Source organism: Eptatretus burgeri, chromosome 13 (assembly GCF_056783735.1).
Source record: "Eptatretus burgeri isolate ZD-2024b chromosome 13, Ebu_testis_v1, whole genome shotgun sequence".
Classification (NCBI taxonomy): Eukaryota; Metazoa; Chordata; class Myxini; order Myxiniformes; family Myxinidae; genus Eptatretus; species Eptatretus burgeri.
The window spans coordinates 9,669,521-9,689,888 of NC_140973.1; the positions used below are offsets into that span (position 1 = coordinate 9,669,521).

Below are 20,368 nucleotides of genomic sequence, written 5' to 3' on the forward strand. Positions count from 1 at the left end.
CATTTATTTATTTAACATTTGAAGTACATTTGATCCATTTTAATACATACACTAGTATTTGGTAGACTTGCCATTTGCAAGTTTCAATGTTTTTACTCTTTTAGACATAGAACTAACGAGTTCTGAAATTTTCTCTTGTGGGATTTCTGCCCAGGCTTCATGCAAAAGGATTAGCAATTCTGCCCGTGATGTTGGTTACCTGGACTTTTTCCACGCAGCTCGATCCACTATGGCCCAGAGGTGTTCAATGGTATTCACGTCAGGAGACTGACATGGCCATGGAAGTCGCTTGATCCCATTTCTGTCCTGCCATTCTTTGGTCTTTTTGCAGTGTGGCATGGAGCTCCATCTTCCATGAACAGTGTTGTTTTTGACCATCTGACCAGTGGAGAAGACAGGAAGAAGTCCATCCTCAAGGATAGAAATGTGTGTTGTAGAGTTGATGTTTCCAACACACTCCACAAGCTCTGACCGACCAGCGCTCCAGAGTGCTCCCCACCCCATCACTGAAAAACCACCGTGTTTGACAGTTGGTTGCAATCGATTGAAAGAAAACTCTTGATTGGGAAGTCTCCAGACCCATACGTGTCCACTTTCAGAAAACTGAGTAAATTGGGACTCACCTGAAAAAATGACAGTTTGCCAAAACTCCAAGGATCTGTTGGCCATCTCGTCAGCCCACTTCTTTCTCCTTTGAATGTTGGCTGGTCTAAGAAGAGGTTTTCTCCTGGCTACTCTTCCATAGTCGCCCAGTTGATGAAGGTACCGCACGGCAGTTCTTGAGCTAACCTGGGCCTCCTCTGCAATATGCTACCTTGCAACGGGGAGTTTTCTCAATGGACCGCTTGACAGCTCGAAGACTCCTTTCTGAGGGCCCAGATCGACCAGAATGGGAAGCTGTGGATTTCTTGCCTTCACTGGTGAATTTCACAATCACTCGTTTGACCATAGAAAGCGAAATGTCAAGGTGCTGAGGCTATCTGATGATGGCTGACTCCATCTTCCGAATGGCCAACAATTTGTCCTTTTTGAAAATCGTAAAGGTCGTGTACTCCCTGGGTTTGAGGCATAGTTAATTGTCATACATGACCCAGGAAGTCATTTCTCCAAATAAAGAGTTGAATATTAATACAAATCACTGAGGAAAACTTGCTTCATACAGATGAAATGAATAAATTTAAGGTGTCTATTTACTTCTGTCATGTGTCTGTACAGTGTTCAAAAGTTCTTGTATTCAGCCAGGAGTTGGCCCATTTTTGCTCCGATGAAGGTTACGACCCAAAACTGCATCAATCTTATTTACGGCAGATCCATTACCATTTAAAGTATTTTATTTCTTACCAACAGACCCACAGAACATCCGTGCAATGTAAAATGTGACCTTAGGTCCTCGACCCTTCCCCCACCCCTCCCAAACCCCAAGTTCTCAACCACTGCCTCCCAACTCCGTCTTCAATCTCTGTCTCCCAACCGCAAGTCCTCAACCTCTGCCTCCCAATCCCAAGTCCTCACCCCCTCCTTCCAACCTCCTGTGTAACCTCCACAGTAAAAGCCATGCTTGAGAGAATGCCACAAAGTTATTTGGGTGGCATATAGCCAACAGATCGCTGCCTTGAAGGTGAGGCCTATCTTTACAAGGCCTGTGATGCCAGAGCAGCGCTGCTGATTTATGACTTGAGCATCTCAACTTATTCAAGATGGGACTAGCTCTAACAGGAGGGCAGTGATGAGAAGCAAGGTCTGGCTCAGAAGTTTGAATGTGGGGAGAGGGGTCGAGGTGGTGGACATGATGCAGAGGAGTTTGGAAGTGTTGGGTGTGCAGGAGACCAGATGAAAATGAGACAGACGTGAGGAGGTTGGTAGGAGAATACAAGCTGTTGCACGTGGGTGGGGATGGAAGGAGTAATGGTGTGGGAATAATATTTTTGAAAGAGATCAGCAAGCAGGTGGTCAGAGTGGAAAGATGGGAGGGATATTCCCGATGCGAACCTTCATTAAGTGATAAGTAGTCCGAAATAACCTGGTGGTGTTGGTTTCAGTGGTTAGCGTGGTAGCTTGGGATCCTAGGATCCAGAGTTCAAGCCCCATTTTCCACTGAATTAACACCAGGGGGTTGACTCAGCCTGTCATCCTTCTGAGGTCGGCGAAATGAGTACCAGTGTTGCAGCTAAAAGGCTGCACGCGAAGGAAAGGGGCATTGACGGATTTCCTTGTCGCTAATATTCCCGATGTGAACCTTTGTGAAGCGATGAGTCGTCCTAAATGAAACCAATTGTTGTGGCGAACCTTCACTAAGCGATGGATAGTCCTCAGTGAAACCTTTCCTGACAGCAAACCTTTGTTAAGTGAGGAATACTCCTAAATTAAACCATTAATTAGAGTGAACATTCACTATGCGAACCTTCACTCGGCGATGAATAGTCCTAAATTAAACCATTAATTGTAATGAACATTCGCTATGCAAACCTTCACTAAACGATGGATAGTCCTAAGTTCAACCATTTGCTATGAGAAACTTCATGAAGTGATGAATAGCCCTAAATGAAGCTATTCGCTCTGCGAACCTTTGTTAAGCGATGAATAGCCCTAAATGAAACCATTCGTTGTAGTGAACCTTCGTTTTGCGGACCTTTATTAAGTGGGGGATACCTGTATTGTATGCCATCTCGACCAATCAAATTTGCCAACTTGTGCTTTCTGGGTGGGGGAAACGTTGAGATTCTTCTTCTTCTTCTTCTTCCAATAAACTTTTCAATAAAGTTACATGCCATTTTTCTCAAAATTGCATGAGGTAAGGTGTTCTCTGAACTTTCGGGGTTTTTTGTATACATTGTCGAGGCTCGCATGAGAGCTGGCATGCAACAAGGGGGGCACGAGACGAGAGGGAAGGACAAACCAGTGAGGAACAGAGACATTAGGAGATCTGTGGAAGGGAGAGGGATGGGGGCAGGGAAAATGGGGAATACAAGATGGACATTACAGGGACTTTCAGGAAGGAAAGCAGGGAATTTGAAGGAGGTGGATTTGGGGTGGATTAACGGGGGTAGAAAAGATCGAGGATTTGGACGGGGGAAGATAAGAGGTGGTGGTGAGCAGCTGTTTTGAAGACCTCGAGGGAAGAATGGGATTGAAGAGAGTGTGCGAGTTTATTGCAAAGCTGGGGAAAAAAAGAGGAATGAAAGAGTGAAGGTGAGCAGTGATTCGTGATTTTGGTAGTTTTACCACAAGGGGGTTGCTGGGGGACCTTGAGCGCTCTGTGGAAATATGGGGTGGGGGACATTTTTATATACATCTGGGGACAAATATGGGGTGGGGGACATCTAGCATGTATCCAGACAGAGCGGGGTGGGGGGGTGAGACCGGAGAGGAGACAGTAGAAGACAGACTTGGAATCATGCAATAAGGCACAATCTATTTATTGCATATGCAAATATGGAGGAATTTTTGACCCACTTCCCTGGCATTGCTCCCTTCTTCCAAATAACCCCCACCCAGCTCCTTTTCTCTCTCATCCTTCCTTCACATATCAATTTCGCTGCAATCGACATTTTGAACATAACAGTTCGATACCTTTTAAGCAGAAAAAAACATGCGGAGAATATATGTCATCACCTAAAACAGTAATTACTCTCGCCGAAGGAGAGGCTATTGTGTTTGAGTCCGTTTATTTGTTTGTTTTTGTCTGCACAGAATTTTTGTGTTTTTCTCCTCAACCACCTGACGGATTGAGACAAATTTTTTTTTACCATAGGTGCGACTACTTACGTAGAAAGTTTTCATTATAATTATGATGTCATATGTCACGTGGTGTGGCAGCCATGCTGGAAAATGGTAAAACTTTGAACCTCTATCTCTGAAACCGCACCAAGGAAGAAATTGAAATTTGGCACACAGCAAGTACTCATGGCAAAGAAGTATAATGCTTTGATGATGTCATAATTGCGTAAGTAGAACGCTACATCTGATCAGTATGAAAATTGAGGGTCATTTCGGGATAAAATGGTCCACAGAAAAAAAAAATGATGACGTCATTGGTCACGTGATTCGGCAGCCATATGTTTTTTTTTTAACCTTCAGAAATCCTCTTCTCTGAGGTGGCTGAACAGATCGAGGAAATACTTTACACGTATGCCAATCCATGAGGAACAAAAGGTTCACACATATGATGTCACAGGTCACATGGTTTGGCAGCCATATTGGATTGAAGAAAAATATTAAATAATGTTTTTTTTTTTTTTTCTAAAACCGCTTAATCAATCGACATTAAGCTTCATATTTATGATCTAGTTGTGATGGGAATAGATGTTTTAAATTTCAACTTGATCAAACACATGGTCTGGCAGCCAGAATTATTTAATATTTTGTTATGGGTTCTTCTTTCTTTTTTAAAAATAATGTTCACTTGGCTGTGCCTGAATAGGTTTGACGGTAAAGGAGTAGCAGCTGAAATGTGAATCCTATCCAGGTTCCTCCTGATGACTCCATCTTTGCATTTTGCTTGTTTGGGTTCCTTCTGATAACTTTAATGCAGGACTGAACCTGTTTGGTCTTCCATTTGATTTGAATTGAATTTATTTTAATCCCATTCTGAATTCAGTTGAATAATAATAAAAAAAAGTCATGGGTCAGGGTCAGGTGTCCAATCAAAGAGGGACGTCTTGGTACCTGGTCATCACTGTTATAAAAGTGGCAGTTCTAGTTATATCTCTAATTATGTAACACACCAGTACAAAAATACCACACAAAATAAGTCCTGGTGAGGGTCTGAAATCTCTGATTGCTCTTTTTCTTATTACAAGTGGAATAGTTGAGTTGATAAACAATCTTATTTTTGCCACTGGAATAACGCTTCTTCTTTAGTGGCCACAATTATTCCCACGTTCTTGTGGGGTTGACCGGGGGAAGCAATTGACTCGTCTCACAAATTGGCTGTCCAGGCCTGATGTTTGATTACAGCTCTGGCAGAAATTGGTTCAGGATGCCAGGTGCCGGCGATAGCTCAGCTACTCTTCACAACGGACACTGTGGGATCTTTAACGTCCACTGACTAACGCCGGCAGATGTGACGCCCCTTTAACGTCCATCCGAGGGACGGCACACCCATTGATGAATCACCTTACCTTTGAAAAACCGGGATGACAGCCTGGTGTTGGCTTCGTGGTTAAGGTGGCTGGCTTGAGATGTTAGGGTCTTGAGTTTGAGCCCCTGTTGTGCCGATGAAATTGTCGCCGTGTAATAAAAAGGTTCCATCTGACAATTTAACCTTGTTTGTTCAAACCCTTTGATTCTAAGGTGATGATTTAATACCAGGTGGGGTTTACTCAGCCTGTCATCCTTCCGAGGTTGGCAAAATGAGTACCAGCTGAATGGTAACAGGAGCACTGCATCAGCGGCACAGCTGTGTTTCGAGAAATGATGCAACCAGCAGTCACAGGCTACATACGAAACAACAACAACCAGGATGACAGTTTATACCTGGGTTGGGATTCGAACGATTCAAACCCAGGCTAGATGTCTTCAAGACAAGTGTGCGTACCTCACGGCCATCCTTGCAGCCCATCTTTTAACGGATGCCTCGTGTAAATGCAAACAAAGGACACCGACATCAAACAAAAAGGCACGTGCCCAAGAAAAATGCTTTATAAATGTCATAAAATACAAACTCTAAATAAGAACATGGCCCAATAAATTTATCACCTTTGGAACATGTATTGATTATACATATTGGTAAGAATTGCTACGAAGGAACTACAATCGAGGGGTATCATGGATACAAGAATAAATGAATTTTTGTTTTACCATTGGAGATTTTTTGAACAAAGTGGACAATGTACCTTGAAACAACACTTTCATTGTGTGTGTGTGTTTGTGTATGTTTATAGAGTTGAGCTCGATTTTTCAACAGGTGCATAGTTGTATTGCAAAGTACCAATTGTCTACCTCAACAATGTCTCAGCCTCGCTTGGTCAGAATTGTTGTCCGTGTTCATAATAAATAATTGCTTTTTCATAACCCATATCTTGTATTCATCTCCAAAATTATTTTCCACTTGATTCCACAAGCACAAGGACCTCCATCCGATTTACCCGATCCATTCAATCGCCGCCAAGAAAGTGCAGAAATGCACACGTCGAGATTAAAATTAAACTCACGTTTGCATTTGTAATTTGTCCACGGTGCCGGCGATAGCTCGCTTATTCTCTGTGAAGGACACCGTGCGATCTTTAACGTCCACCGACAAATGTCGAGAGACGGAACACTCGTTTAACATCCATCCGAGGGATGGCACCTCCAGTGATGAATCGCTCTGCCTGTGAAACACCAGGATGACAGTTTATAGTTGAGTTGGGATTCCAACCCAGGCTAGACAGCTTAGAAGTAAGTGTGCATACATATTGGCCATACTGTCAGGTCCCTTCTGCTAAGTCCCCTAAATGCCACCCCCATCCACATCTACATCTACAAAGTTGTACTAATACAAAGTCCCTGCAGTAAATACTCGAAAAACAATTTAAATGTCGTCACAAGACGAGGTAAATCGATTTGGGTGAATTTTTCACAATGACCTTTTCTCGACATCTTTGTTCCTTCCCCTGACACTGTGCTTGTGTGACCATTCTGAAAACCACAAACTCTACGAACGCATCTCCCTACCAAATAAGGTACCGATAAGCAGATCTGATTCCTGCTACCGGATGCACGATGGCCACGTCATCTCGCATCCCTTCAGACGTCAGACCCCTCTTGGACACTCGTTCTCACATTTGATTACGACAATAAACCTGACATCAAGAAGAACAGCATGTTTCAGTAAGCAAGAAGAAGAAGAAAAAGAAGAAGACTGCAAGGAATTAAAAGTAAATTGTGAATTTTGAGAATTTCCACATTATTGTATCTTTCCTCAATGATTAGCGTCCCTCAAAGTGCTCCGTAGGCCTTGTTGAAACAGACAACTGATTCAGGTTTAGACCAGCAACGGAATTCGGAAATTGTACATTGACCTTGACTGCTCGGTATCCCTATCCCATTTCGCATGAGTATGGAGTCTTGGGGAAAAAGAATAAAAAATGGAGTGGAAATTTCTGAGGTGAGAATTAAATTCTGTGGCTTTGAACCTGGGCCATAGGTGTGAAAAGCACAACATTAAAATAAACTTCTATATATCTTGACAGGCAATACACACAACATATCCACGAGTGTCAAAACAGCATCTCACTGCGGAGTGGCTGAGAATGCAAAAAGAAAAAATATATAAATATAAAAATAAACTCAAAATAATCTGAATTGAAACCACACGTGACAGCATTTCATGCAGAGCCTCACCATCATGTGTAGGTTTTCTATTTTAAATCTAAAATGTGTACTTACAATGAACGATATAGATTACAGTAGATCTTGGTGTGGACGGACAAACACACCCTCAGGAACAGGTGTGGCTAACCTAGACATAAACCACATTCGAGGCATTAAATCAACCTGTGGTTAAATTGGACAGCTGACGGGTTTTACCAAAGGCTGGACCCTGACACGCTTGTTGAGCCTGTGCACTGCAAGGCGATGTGCGACTGCCACAGACAATGCACAGGGTCCATGCATTGTGCACTCGTTACAGTAAATTAGACTAATGTTATCATTGAAAGGAAAAACTAGAAAGAGCTTTTATGGACAGTGTCACCAGAGTATATTTAATTCATCACGAATCACTGTAGATCTGTAAATGAATGATCTATATTAAAGTAGATCTGCGTGCAGACACAGACACAGACACACAGACATAGACACAGACACACACCGATTATAGCCTCTACCCTTCAGGCAAGGCTGACCATGCAACAAATGGAACATTCAACAACAGAATGTCACCAACTCGAGTCGAAGGGGGTGGAGGGAGAAGGGGGAGAAGAGAGGGGGGGGGGAAGTGCAAAAATGCAGCCGTATGTTCAAAATATTATTTGAAGGTGAATAATGATAAATAAAACATATTTCAGAACAACACAAGCCAATTCTACAAAAAAAATAATTAAATACTGCACATTATTTGTTCAATTGAAGAAGAGAAAAGAGGTTTGTTTTATTTGTAAGAGGAGGAAGAGGAAGAGCAGGAGGAAGTGGAGGTGGTGGCCAACCTCATTCACTCGCCATGTATACAAGACATACGGTAAACCAAGTTTGATTTTGTTTCGTTGGTTTTTTTCATGCAAATACACTAATTACCTCCTCCGTGGACGGAGGTTATATTTTCAGCCCAATCTGTCTGTCTGTCTGTCTGTCTTTTAATGCAAATGCATTTATTGCTCTTGCCTTGGTAAAATGAAGACAATACTGTACTGTGAAAAATTTTGTAAGTTTAAATTTAGTTCAAATAAATAAACTTGTCAGTTTAAATTTGAAAACAAGTTCAGGCAAAATAATTCTGGAAAATTACATATATATATATATATATATATATATATATATATATATATATATATATATATATATATATATATACATATTTCTCCCCCCACCCCCCCAGATTGTTAAACGTTTATAATCACTACTGTTGATCAACAAAAATATTTTCCAGGCCAGAGCTGAAAGGCCCCAAAGTGGACTTTTGCCCATTTCAACATGGACTCCATTATTCTTTCAATAAAACCTCGGGGACCCCATGCAACCCACACCGAGCACTTTTCTTATGTCAAAATAATATTATCTTTCAATAAGCCTGACCGAGATTATAAAATACAATAAATGTCCAAGGAAGAAACTTTATCATCAACCGCAACCCTGTTGGTGTACGAACGTTAGAAAGCATGCAGTTATTTAAAAAAAAAAAAACAACTTATTTTGATGTTGGGTTCCTTTATAGGTCATCTGTAAGGAGGCTTGCCAAACGGAGACGCTAAATATTCAGCTCGGAGCATTTGGTGAGGTCCCGCCGAAAACGCCGGATCTGTTTGCATGCCATGCTGTAACGGACCGGCTTTCAAGTGCCTCCTCGCATGCACCTTATCCGATAAACTCCCTTCTGACCTCATCCGCTCCATTTGTTGGGGATTCACAGAGTAGGACCGCATAAAAAAGTCCTTTTTGGGTCCGACAAACCCATCACATCTACCTTGGCTCCACATACCTTGTTTACAACCAGTGTAACTACCTGGTACGGGGTCCGGTTTCCATGAACCCCGTTCTCTAGAATGTAGAAAGGTACCAGAACTGGTCCGCGAGCGGTTGCATCGGTCCACGATGTGTTGTATGCTCGAGCATCCTGGCCTCTTCCAATCCCTCGAAGATGTCGTCTGCCGATACTGGCTGCTTTCCGCCGTCATTGGTTTCAACGTCTGGGAGTTATGGCTATTTACAGAAAATATTTCCTTGGTGTGCATCGATTGCCTTCTATGACGATCAAACGCATCTCCATCCCAGAGTCTCGTTTGAAGAGGACCTTGCTCATTGTTCATTGTAACTGCATGGTCATCTGATTTCGTTGTCCTGATGAGCCGGCTCTCCATCCAATGTGCAGTCAAATTGGGGTTTTGCTGGAACATTGCAACTTTCTGCTCTTCTCCATTGTGATGGTCAGTTCCTAAAAATATATAAAAATAAATAAAAAACAGTAATGTGTCAGAACAACTCCACCACATATGATCTCACTCTGCAAGCAGAACAGATTTACAAACAAAATGTACATTGAATCATAAAATACACAAATGACGAACAAACAATGAGTCTGTTTCTTTTTCTTTACATAATTATGTCTATGGGAAAATAATAGAACAAAGAATATTAAACTATGTTAAAAAGGTGAAATAATAAATAGTGATGTCTTCATCATGATTATTCCATGTCCCATTAGGTCGAGTTGGTAGCTCGGAGGGCACGTATTGTTGTTCCAAGTCTTAAATGAACCAGCTGACTTCTTACTTTGGACATAATTCACATTCAAGGTACAAATTAAATGAAGGGTTAAATGGTTCAGTGAGGTATGGGAGCATGCGCCGGCGCATGCAGCACGTTGCTGTGTCCACTTTCCGTCAGTACTCCAGGGGCCTCTGTCTGGCTACCCTCCAGGTAGATGTCTGGCCCATCCCCATCTCCTCGAGATGCCAGGTTAAATGAGATGCAAGAATGTTATGGTTAAATTAGAAAACTTTGTCGAACTGTGCTAAAGGCCAGCCGCTTGCAGCACAAAATTAAAGTTGATCTGCGAGTGGACGGACAGAAGCAAAAGCCACACACCACAGACCAATACCCTCCCAGGTCCCTTTGGGTGGGTGAGGCTAACGACATCCGATGGTGAGAATAAACCTCTTACGCCTCACCTTTCTCTCAGTCTTCTTTCCATTCTCCCATTCTCTCCATCTATGGATGACTTAAACCCGTGCCTCATCTACCATCGTGTTCATATAACGCTGTCTTTCTTCGTGCCTTCATTCATCATCTCTATTCCAATCCTGATGTCTGTCTTCGTCTCTCCACTCTTGGAATCCTTAAATCCACCCCTTTTGTACTGTGTGGAACTACAGTGACAAACTCACTCAAGTCAGTACCTTCCCCAACATCATCTTTCCACCCACGTTTCCCGACATGTACTCCAAGCTCTCCCATCCCCACCCTTGCTTAGCATCCCCCGATTACACGTCCATCCACCCTATGCCCCTCTCCTCCTTGCTTCCTCCACACTCTGCCCACTCCGTGCTCCCGTGTTGTCCTGCCTCCTCCGTGCTCCCCTGTCCTGCCACTGCACGCTCCGCAGTCATCACGCCCCATCGCTGCTTCCCCGGCATCCCACCCACTTCCTGCTTCCCTATTGTTCCTCCCTGCTTCCCACCCCATCCAGTTTATGTCACGAACTCCATTTCCCACTGTCCATATACTACCTTTCCCCATCCTAACTCCCGGGAGTACCTTTGGCTGCGCATTCCCCTCCGCAACCACCTCCTGTTTGTCTGTGTGCTGTACCGTCGTCCTAACAGGGGTGACTCCATGTACATCTCCCTCTCTGACAACATGGACCATCTTATAACCACCCATCCCAACTCTCTCTTCCACATATGAGGTGATTTCAACTGTCACCATGCCATTTGGCGAGGTGTTGGTACATCTTCCTCCAGCCATGGCATTGCAGCAAAGGACCTCTGTGACTCCACGGGCCTCACCCAATAAAGTTCTTTGATACTTGAAGGATCAAGTCGAGTTTGGGGAGCCGTCAACGTTTGATGCCTGCGATATTGATGGAAACTTCTTATTGCACGTGTTACCTCTGAATATATAAAATCAAGGTACGGAATGGTGTGGAGGATCATTTGATTTCTTTTCAGTCGCAGTATGAAAGATACATGGCTTGTAGCATGGTATTGTGTACACTGTGGTCCTAAATGAGGAGAAAGCTTAGAAATTGAACCCAGTTTTAATAAGGTGAAGAATCTTAATGTTATATAATGCCCAAGTGTCTGTGCTTTCAGAAAATGTATACTTTTCTATGGGTCCTATGGATATAGTTGCTTACAAAGCATGTTTTTTTTATCCAAACAGGCTATTTTTTCCATTTTTATAGCTCATTTTTTAGAAATGGGTTACATGTATAATTGTATATGTTGTCCAAAATGGTTGAAAATGCATTTTTTTTCGTTTGATATATATCATTATACATAAGCATAGAACAATTCCTCGAAACAGTACATTTCTGATGACCTTCTGCGTATCTTGGCACCTTCAAATGTGTAAAATCTCACATTTTGTAAAATTTCCCCCAGTCATAGTGAAGCTTACAAAATCTTATTCCAGAAATTTGAAATGCATCTGATAGAACATCTTAAATAGCAATTTACTTCTGCATAAAGTGATGATTTAAAATGGCAAGTTTCAACATGGATCATTACTACATACCAGTTTTTAGGTTCACTTCCATGATTGGGTCAAAAATGTTAGGAAGTACGTAACAAATTGCATTTACCAAGCTGCTACAAAATTACTGGTAGCTATAAGCTTGATTTTATAACTATAGAATAAGTTTACCAAGATGGCCCTATGATATAAAAATCAATACCAAAGGCCAGTTTGTGCTCAGTATACAGAACATCAAAGGTCGTTAGGAAGTACGTAACGTTTTTAAGAAATGTGCACTTTTAATCCGAAGATGTTTGTTTGGTTCATCACAGCATGTATTTCTATGGTTAAGTTTATGTGCATATATATTTATGACCTGAATGAACACTGATCAATTTGTTAATTTCATATGACCTTGACCTGTTTGCTCAAGGTCAAATATCAGGTAAACCAAATAATATATATATATATATATATATATATATATATATATATATATATATATATATATATATATATATATATATATATATATATATATATATATATATGGTTTCCAATTAGTGTATAATACATATCTAAGCCATCGGACCAATTTTAGAATGATACGTGTGGTTCCTTGATACAGATATATAATTGATAACCAACTTTGACCCTGTCAGAGCAATAGAAAGAGGAAGAATTAAGCTCTGCCCAAATAGATCCTGAATCCCCATGATGTTGGCTAACAAATGATATGCAAAACTTAATCATACAATGACTTTCATTTTTTGGTCCCCAGTGTCTTAAATGTGTATATAATACCTTGCTACAAGCCACATCAGTTTAATCACCGAGTGTCACATACCCTCATGGTGGCCACTCCATCCCACTATCTCCACATCTGCCTCCAATTTATGGGTATGCAGATCATTCACACAATGTCATGGTATATTGAGGGTTTTTGTCTATTAAGTACATTGATTGTTATTGCCTGTGTCATGGTTGTGCTTATTACTGAATAATGAAGTTATTACTCATTTTTTTTCATCCAGTTAATTGACGTTCAACTCTCTTTTCCGACCTACAGGGTGGGTAAACAGCTCGTCCGCGACAATCTCCGATATCTTTATTGAAGCAACATCTGATCTCTTTGAAACGAGTTCATTCACGTGCACGAGCATGAACTCTTTTCCATTGAACAAAAAAATGGGATTTCCATTTTTAAACAATCAAACGAACTGTGAAAAATAGCACGCCATGAAGATCGAGATGCTTACCGTGACCCGGCGTGTGTGCATTTGGGCTCAACAGCAATCGAAGTGTTGTTTGTGTGTTTTTAATCAGCCAGATTGCTTCATTGTAAGTCATGTTTTCTGTGCTTGCATTGTTGATCGCCAAAAGTTCATCTCCGACCTGTGCAAACAAATGGCATTGACAATCAGGACAATGGGGATCGTGCAAAAAGCATTGGATTGCAAAGTCATCTTGAGGGGTAGTTTCTCATTAACTTCCACTGCAGTGTTACAAGGAAGCAGAGACATTAAATTATTATTTTGTATGCCGCAGCTGTGGCTGCTGGTTGCATCATTGCTGCCCACCAAAAGTCGGTATTTCCTTTCTTCTCAGAAACTACGCATGCAATTTTGATGAAACTTGACCACAACCTTCATCACCCATGATGTACAAAGATTGTTCATGAGATGAGAAAAATTGGGGTTTCAGTGGGTGTAATGGGAGGTTGCCCCCAAAATATGCATTTCCTTTCTTCTCTGAAACTACATACACAATTTTGATGAAACTTGAAAACAACCTTCATCACCCATGTTTTACCAAAGTTTGTTCATGGCATTAAAAATAAAATAGAAATCCATCGGTATTTACTTTCTTCCTCGTTACATATTTTGTGGACCATCCATGCTTACCAGTGGTTCCCTGGTTATCCAGCCACTTCCAGGTGAGCGCCCTGGGGTATTACCCTTATGTTTTTACCCTCGCTGAAGGAGAGGGTATTGCATTTGGATCCTTCGGATTTCGGCAATTATGTTGGTCGGTTGTTTGTGTCGTTCTGTGTGTCTGTGTGTCTGTTTGTTTGTGTGTTTGTTTACCCTGTAGCAGCCACACCGTTTCAGCGATCATGACCAAACTGGGTACAGACGTCGGCCATGGTCCAACTTAGACGCTTGTCGTTTTTGGTGAATCTAGGTCAAAGGTCAAGGTCACTGAAAAACCGAAATTATTATTTTCGCAATAACGTCCGCTAAGATGGTCATATCGACTTCAAACCAAATCCAAAATGTGAATCTTCCAATTCTGCATCCAACCATATGTCTCATTGGGGTGTCACACCAACACCCTTCTTTGCGGTCGGGGGTCGAATGTCAGGGGGGGGTCGGGTCAAAACTTTCAAATTGCGATAAAAACGCCATTTCAAGTCCGATTGACTTCCAAGTTATGATCATGACCAAACGAAGTGCTATAACTCATTAAACAGTAGCACTATCGACTTATAAGAACCAAATTAATTTCCAGGTTTTTGTTTTTTCAGAGATCATGGAGATATGACAAAGTTATTCCGGCAATTCCTTGCTCAACGAGCAATTTCATTTGTTTGTTTGTCCGTCAAGAACGTTCATGTTTTTCTCCACAACCACTTATCGGATTGAGACAAAATTTGCACCATTGGTGTGACTACTCATGTAGAATGTTGTAATGATAATTATGACGTCATAGGTCACGTGGTGTGGCAGCCATATTGGAAAAACAAAAAAAATTGACCTCCATCTCTGAAATCGCAATAATTTGCCCAAGGAGCTATGTATTCGCAATAATCGCAATAATTCGCAATAATCGCAATAATTATTCGCAATAATCGCAATAATTTGCCCAATTTGCCCAATAATAATCTCATTTGCCCAAGGTCATCTGCCATCTGCTTGGAAATCTGCTAACATCACTGCCCTGCATAAAAAGGTGCAAAAACAGATCCCTATAACTACAGACCAATCAGCCTTCTCCCAATCATCAGCAAGGTGATGGAATCCATCATCGCTTCAGATATGAAATCCTTCCTCTTCTCCAATGGCTTGATTTCCAATCATCAATTTGGTTTCAGACCAGGTCACTCTACCCTGGATATGCTGCTTCTGCTCTCCCATCAATGGATGGAGGTCCTCAATGCCAGACAGGAAATCCGAGCCGTATCCCTGGACATATCACGTGCTTTTGACACAGTCTGGCACCCTGCCCTACTCACCAAACTCTCTTCCCATGGTATTCAAGGCCATCTCCACTCATGGCTCGCAGACTTCCTCTCCTGTCGCAGTCAACGTGTGGCCCTAAATGGAGTTCTTTCATCCCCTCTTCCTGTGCAGGCTGGAGTTCCTCAAGGTAGCGTTCTGGGCCCTGTTCTTTTTCTGGTTTTCATCAATGATCTCTCGGACTCTCTGGAAAATCCTCTATTTCTCTTTGCCGACGACTCCACCCTCTGCCGTACCATCTGTCATCCCTCAGACCGGCAAGCAGCAGCTTCTTCGCTCACTGCAGATCTGGATAAAATCACAAACTGGTCCAACACGTGGAACATGTCTTTCAATCCAGACAAATCTCACACTCTCACTATGTCTCTTCGAAAGGACCGTTTACAAAACCCCCCCATCCACTTTCTCAACAATCCTCTGGAAGAAGTCTTTTCTTTCAAGCTTCTAGGTCTCACTATCTGCCATGACCTTTCCTGGGAAAGTCACATTTCCAACCTCGCCTCAAAAGCCAGTCGCCGACTGGGAATCCTCCGTCGTGCTAAGTCCTTCCTCGGCCCTCTTGAGCTCCTGACCACTTACAAAGCTTTTGTCCGTAGCCTGATGGAGTACTGCTCTCCCCTCTGGGCTGGTGCTCCTGCCTCCCACCTTTCTCGGCTTAACGCTATCGAAACCAGGGAATTTAAGATCATCGGCATCTCCCGCAATGAAGCTGAGTCTTTGGGCCTCTCACTCAATCACCGCAGGTTGGTCGGTGGTCTTTCTGTCTTCTACCGACTCCTCTCCAGCCTTGCCCCCCCTGCTCTCTCTGCGATTTGTCCCCACCACATTTCCACAGGGCGCTCAAGGTCCGCCAACAACCCCCTTCTGGTAAAACTACCAAAATCACGAATCACTGCTCATCTTCACTCTTTCATTCCTCTTTTTTCCCACCTTTGGAATAAACTTCCTCACTCTATTCTTTCCCATTCTTCCCTCCAGGCTTTCAAAACAGCTGTTCACCACCACCTCTTATCTTCCCCCATCCAAATCCTCGATCTTTTCTACCCCCGATAATCCACCCAAGCCCACTTCCTTCATTTCTCCTGCTTTCCTTCCTGAAAGTCCCTGAAATGTCCATCTTCTCTTCGCCATGTTCCCCGTCCCATCCCCATCGCTCTCCCTTCCACAGTTCACCTAATGTGTCTGTTCCCCACTGTTTTGTCCCTTCCACTCCCGCCCCTCTTGTCTTATGCCTCCTTGATTTGAGTTGTGTGTTTGCTCTCATACGAGCCTCGACCAAGGTATACAAAAAAAAAAAAAAAAAAAAAAAAAAAACAATATCCCCCTTCCGCCACGCGGCGGGGGATAAAAATTGAAACTTGGCAAATAGCAAGTACTCCTCATGGGGAATGAGTGATTTTTTTTAATGACGTCAAAAGTGCCTTCATTCTGACGTCATAATTGCATATGCAGAACGCTACATCCGATCAGTATTAAAATTTATGAGGGTCATTTCGGGATAAAATGGTCCATAAAAATGTTTTTGATGATGTCATTGGCCACGAGATTCGGAGGCCATATTGTTTGTTGTTTTTTTAAAGCCTTAAAAAATCTTCTCCTCTGAAATGGCTGAACTGGTCATCACTGCCAGCATTTATAAAGTGGCAGTTCTAATTATGTCTCATATTAATTACGTAACACGCCAAGACACAAACACCACACAAAACTATACAAACACCACACAACACACCACATAAAAAAGTCCTGGCGATGGTCTGCAATCCTGATTGCTCTTTTTCTTGTTTAGGTTGTGGTTGGGTGTAGAGCTAGAAGGCATTGGTTGAATAATAATAAAATAAAATAAAACGAGCAAGAACCAAGATTAGAAAGATATTTTTACCCAACAAAGTTGTTATGTTGAAACTTTTACAAATAGGAGTAGAGGAACCAAAGGAAGTAAAGCACTCGTAAAAAACAAACAAACAAAAAAAAAAAAACGAAAGAAAAGGTGGAGGTAAGCACAAGAGTTTGAAATTGAGGAAGGAAACATGGGATGGGTTACTGAATATATGCATACAACCAGGTAATGCCGAGTTGGGACAAAGGGCTGTAATTGAAGAGGATCGATATGTTCCTCATTCCTTCTCCAGCAAGTCTCCCTGTGTTTTTTTAACCCTCATCATTACTCGCACATCCTTCGAAGCACATTTCCCTTTTTTCTCGAATCCTGTCCAACTGATCCCTTCACCTCTCTTTAAGTCTCAATCATCCATCTTTTTTCCCCTTTCCCTTCGATCAACCCTTCCTTTTCTCTGTTCTATTTTTCACAATTTAACTGTCACCCTCTCCTCCCCTCCCTCCAACCCCTCAACCCATTATGATCAGAGCAGACATACAGTATGTAGATGCAGCTAAGCATGCTTTACTGTGATCACTGCAGAAAAAAGGGTAAATCAATAAAAGAAATTAACTGAATGCACTTGTATTCTTGACGCAGGGTCGGTATCTATTTATTTATCAGGACGGCACGTTTTGTTGCAGACACCATCACTAACCTTTATTCTGCCAGTGTCTGCAGCTGGGCTGTTTGGCGCGACAGAAGCAATGTTCAAAGGCATATGCCCCTCTCTGCCCCCATCCAGTTTCAGGCCAAAACCGTTGATGCTACGTATAACTTCCACCATGATCTGTAATCATAAGAACACTCACTGTCATTTAATCCATTGGAAATGTACACAGACAGAACAAAAGTAATGAGAAAACTTGTAATTACAATTCTTCTTCTGTAAAGCTCCTTCCCGAGATTCTCTCCATTGAGACTTGGTCATAAAAGCGATCAAATTCCAAACCCAAACTCACCATATTCCGCATCCGTCCTGGATTCCTGACAGTCCATTCTCGCCTCTCCATATTGCTAAAACACATGTTTAAAAAAATAAGTCCACCACCAATTCAAATTGAATAACACCAACAAGACAAAACAAAACAACAACAATACAAAAGAACAATAGCAGCAACAACAACCATAGCTCATAGAACACCTTACCCAATGGAGTATTGACAAACAGGGCATGGGACTTTATTGGAAACAGTTTATTGGAAGAAGAAGAAGAATCTCAAAGTTTTTCACCCGAGGAACGTGAGTGGCAAATTTGATTGGTGAAGATGGCGTAAAATTTTGCCAAATTACTGCTAAACCAAAGGTTTTTTTGAAAGTGCTTACAAAGCGATTTGTGTTCTCCATTGTTTAAATACATAATTCAATTGGAATAAAAGTTTTAAAGGCTGTAGAAAAAAACCCCCATTGAATCGGAAGTTTACTGCCACTAATGCAGCATCTTTTACACCACCTTATTTAACATGTTAAATTAGTTCTTCATGCCTGTCTGTGTCCTTTACGACGTCCTTAAAAACAGTGAGTTTCCTGTTTGGAATGATTTTCAATTTCGTTTCACTGCCAGACAGGCAGGCAGAGTAAAAAACAAACAAAAAAAAAATCACTGCACCTTACTCCTCTGTGCGCATGCACGATCGGGCCAAGATTCCGTACAATTTGCCAAACTCATAGCCAAAGTACTACTAAACTGCAGGTTCATGTTCTACAATTTTCAAAATGTAACATTGAATTGAAATTAAGTAGTTCCTCGGTCATATACTGCCAGACAGACAGAGTAAACCAATTGCTTAACCATACTTTGTAGTACATGCGCAGGGTAATAAACACCCAGTACAAAAAGACGTCACTGGGGATTTTAAATGTAGAGAAAGGTGGACGAAGTGCAAACACACTCAACGATATGCACTTTCCTACTTACCTCTTCTTCCCAGCAATCTATAGCCCTTTAAATATTGATGTCAGGTTGGACTGTTTAGTGTTCTCATCTGAGAACATAGCTCAATATGCTTGGGGTCAAAATCAAATCCTATGCAAATCAAATCAATATGCTTGGGGTCAAAAAGGATCAAATCCTACAAACTACATTATCTTGTTCATTGTACTCCAATGTCCTTGTGATTCATTAAAAGTGAAATTTCTCCTCACGTCTACTTTATACATGCAAATTATGTACAAGTTCCTTCCTGATCCTTTGACCAATGTTAAAAAAAAAAATCTTCATTTGCAGACCTCTTCCGGGCAAACTATCCCACGGGTCTACAATCCTCACAGTTTGAACGCCCTTGTCTCGTATCTCTGTTTTTGCTTGTTTGGTGGTTTTCTCCTCAAGCTGTGCCCAAGTCCACAAACTAAAAATAAAGTACTTGTATATATTCCATCACTACTCTTTCATTAGAACACCTCCATTATATCCCCACAACTCCACAAGCTTCTCTCCTCTCTTTCAATCAGCCCTGTTCTTTTGTTGTTGTTAAATTTTATAATCATTCCTCATAACAAAGACTTTAAATGCCCTGAAAGCACTCCAACATAGCTCCATCAGTGAATATTTCATTTCGAGAAACTGGAGCCTTTACATAATAAGGTGACTAGAAACAAACACTATATTGACCTTAACGTGACCGAATCAGAAATCTGTCCTGATAACACTATTCCCCCTGACTCAAAATGAATTCCCTTTGTTATGCTTGTACAATATATTATATTTGCTTACCAATCGCTGCCCAACTTGTCTCACATGCTACTTAGTCCTTCTCAAGTCTTTTCCCTGAGCAACTCACTGGTGGAATATCCCCACTAATCTATCATTGCACGTTCTACCCATTACCAATGTTTTCATGATTACTAAATTACATATACTGCCTCAATTTGCCTCGAAGCTGTCTAGCCTGGGTTTGAATTCTGACCCAGATAAAAGCTTTCATCCCAGTGTTTCACAGGTTGGCCGATTCATTAATATGTGTGTCCCGTCTGCCAGCATTAGTTGGTGGAAATTAAAGAGCTTATGGTGTCCTTCGTAAAGAGTAGGTGAGCTATCACCGGCACCCTGAACAAATTAGAATTTCCTGCCTAACTACTGCTGGGAGGGCAATCATAAACCACCCAGTATAACCCTTGCCAAGAAACTGCTTCGGCAGCACCGACGCTCCACAACACAGTATAGTACTTCGGAATCGGAATTCCGCTTCCTAGCACATCCCCCCACAAAACATCCAAACTATCCCGCACCTGTTTGTTTTGGTTCTTACCTTCTTAAGTTACCCTCCAATCAGGCTTCTTGTCATCATAAAATTTGGATAAACCAATTCCCACTCCTTCATACCAATTACAATTGGCAATGGATCCCAAACTTACCCCTGCAGCATTCCATGAGTTATCACCTTCTATCCTGAGATTTCATCTCATGCATCTACCTTCTATGTACAATTTGCAATGTTTTTCT

The 20,368-nt window shown here is 41.8% G+C and overlaps 1 protein-coding gene across 3 annotated transcripts in view; it reads right to left on the reverse strand.

Annotated features, from left to right (window-relative positions):
- Positions 1–8,809: 8,809 nt before the first annotated feature.
- Positions 8,810–20,368, reverse strand: part of LOC147013809 (membrane-associated guanylate kinase, WW and PDZ domain-containing protein 1-like) — a 79,709-nt gene continuing 68,150 nt past the window's right edge. For all 3 annotated transcript variants that reach the window (XM_085851051.1, XM_085851052.1, XM_085851050.1), the window contains exons 16-19: positions 17,889–17,943; positions 17,585–17,716; positions 13,071–13,206; positions 8,810–9,568 (exon numbers count right to left, since the gene is read on the reverse strand). In XM_085851051.1, coding sequence (XP_085707177.1) covers positions 8,853–9,568; positions 13,071–13,206; positions 17,585–17,716; positions 17,889–17,943 — 1,039 coding nt within the window. In that variant the 3' untranslated portion in view covers positions 8,810–8,852. The remainder of the gene's footprint in view (positions 9,569–13,070; positions 13,207–17,584; positions 17,717–17,888; positions 17,944–20,368) is intronic.